The 7,536-nt window shown below is 51.7% G+C and overlaps 2 protein-coding genes across 2 annotated transcripts; both read right to left on the bottom strand.

The window, feature by feature from the left end:
* Positions 1-332: 332 nt before the first annotated feature.
* Positions 333-671, bottom strand: LOC130141184 (loricrin-like). Its single transcript, XM_056321920.1, has one exon. It carries the CDS (start codon positions 669-671, stop codon positions 333-335), a length of 339 nt encoding a protein of 112 aa, XP_056177895.1.
* Positions 672-4,452: 3,781 nt separating this feature from the next.
* LOC130141185 (loricrin-like) lies at positions 4,453-4,791 on the bottom strand. The gene has a single exon (XM_056321921.1). It carries the CDS (start codon positions 4,789-4,791, stop codon positions 4,453-4,455), a length of 339 nt encoding a protein of 112 aa, XP_056177896.1.
* Positions 4,792-7,536: the final 2,745 nt, after the last annotated feature.

Below are 7,536 nucleotides of genomic sequence, written 5' to 3'. Positions count from 1 at the left end.
ACAAATAGCATGACCATGTTTGTTAATCCAGCTATGTCCTTATAGCATGTGTGGAAAAGAAGGATGAGTAGCTTAAGGAAATGCCAACACAAGAGAGATCTGGGAAATTTAATGCTTTATTGTCTCATGGACACCTCCTGGGGCCAAAGCCCAGCCTGATGCATCAGGCGGAGGCACGAGTGATGCCACTTGCCAGGGCACGATGGTCCTGGAGGGCAGGGGAGGGGGTTTGTAGCCGGGCAACCTCGGGGCTTGCAAAGCTTTGCGGAGGCTGGAGGGAGCTGGTCTGTGCCTGGCATTGCTGCAGGAGCAGGGTTGTGGGGGACACCCCATCACTTCATCTTCTGCGAGGGCAGCTGGTGGATCTGCTGCTGTTGCTGCTGCTGCTGCTGCGGGACCTGCATCTGTGGCGTCCTGTGGCAGCTGGACCCACCGGAGCTGTGGCAGCCGCCACCACCGGAGCTGTGACAGCCGCCACCACCGCCGGAGCTGTGACAGCCGCCACCGCCGCCGGAGCTGTGACAGCCGCCACCGCCGCCGGAGCTATGGCATCCACCGCCACCGCCGGAGCTATGGCAGCCACCGCCACCGCTGCTGTGACATCCACCACTGCTCTGGCGGGTGTAGCGCTCCTGGCTGTGGCACTGGTCCCTGTCCTGGCGGGAGCACATCGTTGTGTTTGGGGGTGACCTGTAGGGAGAAAAGAGCTGTCAGGGACTACTGCATGTCCTACTGCCTTGGTTGTCCCAGTGCCCCAATCCTGCAGCCCTTGTGCCTGCCCTGTTTGTGATCCCACCCCCCGCACTCCTGTGCAGGATCCTGGGAGACCCCCCAGGTCTGGAGCAGTGCCCTGCATCCACTGATGGAGGATTCCATCAGCTGGGTGTAAGCAGTACAGCATGGCCCAGCCATGAGACAGATCCTCATCTCTGATCTCAGAGCATCCCCGCACACAGTACTGGCGTTTGCACTAAACCCGTGCTCTGTATCGCTGCCCTGTGAGCATCCTCGCACCCCAGCAGCGGGGTTTGCATTAAACCCGTGCTCTGCATCCCGCTGCACTGCAAGCATCCTCGCACCCCAGCAGCAGGGTTTGCATTAAACTCATGCTCTGCATCCCGCTGCTCTGCGAGCATCCCTGCATGCATGCAGCAGCAGGGTTTGCGTTAAACCCGTGCTCTGTATCCCTGCTGCCCTGCGAGCATCGTCGCACCCCAGCAGCAGGGTTTGCATTAAACCCGTGCTCTGCATCCCTTGCTGGGAATTAAGTCCCCAAGGAAGGCAAATCCATCTGCGCTGCCAGACTTACCTGAGCTCAAGAGGAAAGCAAGTGGATGGAATGAAGATCCTGGGACAGGAGCAGTTTTATAGACATCTCAGATCCCTTGTCCCCGGAAATGAGACAGCTCTCTGTCATAGCAGTCTATTAATTTAATACCCAATCCCCATCAAACCGCCCTCTGTTTACATTGCTTGCCTGACTCACTCGTGATGGGTATCACTCCTTTTTTATCTGTTTCCTGTGCCACATAAGTATCTAATTGTCAGCCTCACCTGTCCGTAATAGGAAAACCTGTGGGTGCCTGGGTTTCCAAAGGCCGTCTTTGGGGTTTGTTTTGTTAAATTAAATCCAGGCATAATTATAACCCCATGTCATGAGGCTCTGCTCTCAGAGTCTAATCCCTGCTATTGAGCAGGCACCAGATAAAGCCAGAAATAATCCAGGCAAAAAAGAGTAGAAAGTTGCCCTCTTTTCTCCCTGAGATGCTTGGTCTGAAAGATCCTCCATGGCCATGGGGACAGCCAGCGGGGTGAGGACAAGGTCCTCCTGGGATTCCTCTAGAGAAGGGTCTCAGGTATTCAGCAGAGGTTTTCTGGCTCCTCTCCTTGACTTAAAGGGTGTGAATTCCCCCCCCAGAAGGCATCTAAGCAGCCAGAAGATGGTCCTGGGGACTGTTCAAAGCCTTGCAAGTCCTGTTACGTTCACATACATCAGAACAAGCTCCTTGAGGGCTTAGTTGACAAAGACTAGCTATTTCCATTCTCTTAATGACAAAGATCAGGGAATGAAGACCGAGGAATTAAAAGACCCATCTGGTGCTGCCTGCTTCATCGGTCCATCTTCTGGAGCCAAGCTGGAGCTCCACAGATGGCCCTTCTGCACAGCCATGTCCTGGCTGAAAAGCTGCCCAGCACTTCATCGCCACACAAAGTACATTGACCTTTAAAGGGCCACAGCTCCTTATTTACAGGATAAAGGCAAGAAAAAGTCTGAGATAGAAGATGATACCGGCAGCCACACAAACAAACATGAAGATCCACCTTGTTGCCCAAAAGAAATGCTTTGGCAGCTCTCCAAGGGAGGAGGGGATAGCACTGGGGCTTGGACTATTTGGACTGGAAGCCAATGTCTTTCCCAAGGCACACGTCAACTAGTGCTATTTCGTCGTGCTCAGCACCGCTAGTGGCATTGAAAATTAGCTCCTTCCTGCTTCTTCTGGAAGCTGTTGGGTGGCTCCTGCCTGGCTCCAGGCAAACACACCTTGGCAGGGGGTTGAGCTGGCGCTGGGGTCCCTGTGCACGTGGACCAGCTTGATCAGGGGAGGATGTGGTGACAAGGGTATGAAACCTCCCTTGGGGCTGCAAGTGTCCCCAGGGCATGAATGGATCATGCTACTCACATTGGAAATTTTGGATACTTGGAAGTGTCCATCACGAACCTCCCACCTGGTGCAATGGTCATCCGTCTTACCCAAGGGGTCAGCAATGGGGAGGATTGCAAAGCTCTCCTCCAACCTCCTAGACCTGTGGCTCACCCAGCACAACATGCAGCCGGCATTTACTGTGCTGACTGCCACTGATGTCATAAAATTTCGTACAGAAACTGGTGGCTGCAATTGTAATTAGCAGAGGAACTGGGTAGACACCCACTTGGAGCTGTGCGCACTGCAGGCGGAATCCATGTGGCTGTTGGAGCAAGTGCGTGCATGCTCAGGAGGGGCTGGCTCCTGTGCAGGCTGAGCACAATGTTCACAGAGCTTCTTGCTATTGCTCTGTGCATCCCTCCTTCTACCCAAAGTAATAACCAGTGACTAAAGTCTGAGGGAAAAATGCATTTCTTTCTTTCTTTTTTTGTTTACATTTCTTTTTTTTTGCATTTCTTCCAGTTTTTGTCTTTTCTGGAGGATATCTGTAGCAGTCGTGTCTTGCCCAGGTCAGGGGTGATGTTCTGCACAGGAGAGTTTAATGATGATTTGCTTTTCAGGTGATGAGCTCATGCATTCAATGAGAAAGGACATATATTTTCAGTATAACCAACCCTGTACCAAGTTTCATAACGGCTGGTGTTTTTCTTGCCGTCCCCAGCCTCTCAGACGTGCTAATTCAGCTTTCAGTTAAAAGAAATCACATCAAAATGGAAGCAGAGAAGCCTCTGTCCTTTTTTATTGTGGTTATAAGAGAAAAAAAAAAAAAGTATTTTTTAGGTTAAAAACCTAAAAGGCAAAGGAAAGGAACCTCAAAACATAGTAATCCCTTCTAGGGTTTTCTTGGGACGAGCGGGGCTGGCGGCAGGGCTCCCCTCCCTCAGGCTCTGCACTGGGCTGTAACACATCTGGGCCAGGCTCTGCGCAGCTCCCAGCTGCAAAACCCCTTCCCTGGTTGCCTCCCTGCCTTTCCAGCAGCACCCCTGCCAGGTCCTGGCTGTGCCGGGAGGTGGATTCAGCTTCTCTCCCTGCCAGCTCTTCCCTTGACTCTTTGCAACCCTTAGTTCAGCTCATGGAGGAGGATTATCTGCCGAGTTCATCTGGCATGTGTGTGACGAGCTTCAGAAAGCACGAGAAGACTTTGCTGGGTTCAAGAGCACTGTTTTACGCAGCAATATCATTCTCCCTAAAATGCAATGCTAAATGGGCTCCTTGTGCACACGTGGTGATGGGCTGGGTGCTTTCCCAGGGGTGTCTTCCCCTGGTTAAGGTACATGACCTGCTAGCGGCTGTATAGACCCTATGGCCAAATCGCAGAATGGTCAGGGCTGGAAGGGACCTCTGGAGATCATCTACTCCAACCCCCGGCTAAAGAAGGTTCTCCTAGAGCCGTGTCCAGGCAGGTTTGGAATGTCTCCAGAGAAGGAGACATTCCTCTATAGCCAGCTGTGTCTCTATAGCATGTGTGGAAAAGAAGGATGAGTAGCTTAAGGAAATGCCAACACAAGAGAGATCTGGGAAATTTAATGCTTTATTGTCTCATGGACACCTCCTGGGGCCAAAGCCCAGCCTGATGCATCAGGCGGAGGCACGAGTGATGCCACTTGCCAGAGCACGATGGTCCTGGAGGGCAGGGGAGGGGGTTTGTAGCCGGGCAACCTCGGGGCTTGCAAAGCTTTGCGGAGGCTGGAGGGAGCTGGTCTGTGCCTGGCTTTGCTGCAGGAGCAGGGTTGTGGGGGACACCCCATCACTTCATCTTCTGCGAGGGCAGCTGGTGGATCTGCTGCTGTTGCTGCTGCTGCTGCTGCGGGACCTGCATCTGTGGCTTCCCGTGGCAGCTGGACCCACCGGAGCTGTGGCAGCCGCCACCACCGGAGCTGTGACAGCCGCCACCACCGCCAGAGCTGTGACAGCCACCACCGCCGCCGGAGCTGTGACAGCCGCCACCGCCGCCGGAGCTATGGCATCCACCACCACCGCCGGAGCTATGGCAGCCACCGCCACCGCTGCTGTGACATCCACCACTGCTCTGGCGGGTGTAGCGCTCCTGGCTGTGGCACTGGTCCCTGTCCTGGCGGGAGCACATCGTTGTGTTTGGGGGTGACCTGTGGGGAGAGAGGAGCTGCCAGGGACTTTCCTTTCCTGCTTCTGCTCTTCCAGGGCAGACAAATCTGCCTATATATTTATCCAGTCTTAGCCAGAACCCCCAACTGCCTTTAAACTTCTCACCGTCTTCTTGTACCACCTGCGGTATTGCCCTGCTGAAGGTACTGCTGGAGACGCTGGGAGCATCCAGAGCTGCGGACCATGGCTGGCTTTCCAAAGCAGAGCCATCTTGCTCCCAGAGGCAAGGGAGAATCACCCCAGAGTCTCCCTCCAACCCCAAATGTCTCTGCTCTCTTTGGCATCCCCCGCGCTCCTTCCTCACCCCACCTCCCTCCTCCAAGCACCCGCAGAGCAATCCCCAACCTCCAACACAAGGTGCTGGGCTCAGCCTGCTCCAAACCCATCCCCTTCCCAGCCAGTTTCAAACACTGCCCTGAGCCTGCAGCCGCGCAGCATCGCCGCTCTTACCTGAGATGCTCGTACAGCGAAGGGGCAAGGAGGGAATGAGGCTTTCCGGGACACGAGCGTTTTTATACCCTCTCTGCACATCCCATCTGGAAATGAAGCACCTCCCTGTCACAGAGGTCTGCTGGTTCATTTAATTCATCGATGGCTTTTTTTTTTTTTTTTGCCTCCCCACTTTTCAGGTTACTCGCATGACTCACCTCATCTGTGCTGGGTATTGCCTCTTCCTACCGGTCATCTTTCCTGTGCCGCAGAAATATTTAATTGCCAGCTCTACCTGTGCTTAGCTCCAGTGGGGGAGTAGTGTGGGTGGCCCTGGTTTCCACAGCTTTGCCAGTTTGTTTTTGGTCTTGCTCTCAGCTGGGGAATGCTTTGCGTTTAGGGGAGGGATGTCCACGGCTAAATCACACCATTCTTTTAAAATGCCTTGGGGTGCTCTAGTGCTGCAAATGCCCATAAGCCAAGAGAGTCCTATAAGTGCCAACAACACCTTTGGCATGGAAGACTACTCTTCCTCAGCAGCAATTTGACTGATTCCACTGTTGGCTCATTTCTCTTAAAACCAGCTGAAATATGGTAGAGTAGTGAGGAGGGGGAAAAGATAACCCCTATACAACGTTTTTGTTGGTCAAAAGTTTCCTGCTGTTACAAGAAGAACCAAAGGCAGTTGGGATTCTTATTTTTGGAAGGGGGAAGACCTGCCCAGAGTAGTGATCCAGGATTAGTGAGGTACATAATTATGTGGTTAACTTTCAGCTTGTGAGTAATTCTGGAATGGCAACACGGGTGGTTTTTTTTTTTGGTTTTTTTTTTTTTTTTCCAGGTTGTGAGTGGCTTCAGTGCTGGCATGTGGAGGAGAAGGTCTCCCATGGGTGCTGTCTTCAGTGACGCACAGTGGCCTGGGGTGGCTGCCACATCGTGGGGAGCTGGCAGACCCCGGGGACTTTCTCCAACCTTGTAGGAACATCCTTTTTTGGAGCAATTTTCCCTGTTCCTCAATTAGCTTGTAATTGGCCAACAAATCCGAGTGTTATTGGGACAGATGCACAGACCCACGTGAGCCTTCAGGCCAGGCCAGGTACCACGTTTGCACTGACAGCTAATTGCAAGCAATAATTTGAGACAGTCCCTGTTCCTTTCCTCTGCCTCTGCTGCTTGGGCTAGGAAGTGCTTCAGGCACCAGATGTTCTGCTCTTTTCTGCCATTACTTGTGGAAGACACTTCAGTAATTAAACAGGCACGAATAAAAGACTAAAATCATTATTGCTAGCTGAAACAGGGAATTGCTATGATTTTGTCAGTGCAAAAGTGCATGGACAACACTGGCTGAAAAATATTTCACTTGCCTGCAGAGATGCTCGAGCATTTGATATTTTTGGTCCACCTCTCCTACCTTTTATTTTTCTTTCTCCATGCTGATTGAGTTTTTTATGCTATTCCCAGATGCTGACCACAGTCAGACGGAGGCTTAGCCTCTTCCCACCTTTGCTAATGCTGTTTGAGAGACCCGGCATCCTTTGGGAAGTGGCTGGAAAATGGAACAAGCTGCCAGACGTTGAGGAGCCTCGCCAGCCTCTTGCAAACTCTTGCTTTGAATGCAAGTGTCTGAACCTTCGTTAAGCCACTACAAGTCCTGAGCGGTTCCTGCAACCCCAAAAACATCCGACATATTTGCTGTTACTGAAACACGGACGATTTTTGGAAAGGTGAGTGGACAGGGCACGGTTAATGAATTAGGTAAGCAGCCTAATTGCTTCTTTTGTATTGCTAAATTGTTGTTATGATCTAGAACAGCATCAGGACAAACTGTACCTAGGCTTGAACACTTCTGATTAATTGTATTTTGTTCTGGCATCAGAAATTCTCTCTGTGAAAAAAGACTCAAAGTAATTCTTGGCTCTCAACATTGTGCTGTGTTCAGTTCCTCGTGTTTTAATTGTTTTGAGTTTGTTAATGATCAGCAGCACCCAGCCACAAGTCCCAGTCACTCTAGATTTGGTGGCTGTCCACCTTAATATGCAAATGCAGTTTGCAATGGGGGCTTCAGGCAAACGCCAGACCCCCACCACCATTTTTTTCAAACAATTCCTACACTAAAAGCAGGCAGCCTGGTCCGGGAGCCATCTGCCATCTGCACCCTTTTCAGCAATGCCAGATATTTCTGATCATCGTGACACACTTGAGAATAATCTTAGCAGGGCAGCATCCATTTCATGAATGGCAATAGCAGACCAATAAATTACACAATTCCTTTTAATTA

This window comes from Falco biarmicus, chromosome 19 (assembly GCF_023638135.1).
Source record: "Falco biarmicus isolate bFalBia1 chromosome 19, bFalBia1.pri, whole genome shotgun sequence".
Classification (NCBI taxonomy): domain Eukaryota; kingdom Metazoa; phylum Chordata; class Aves; order Falconiformes; family Falconidae; genus Falco; species Falco biarmicus.
This window is presented reverse-complemented; position numbering and strand designations above follow the sequence as displayed.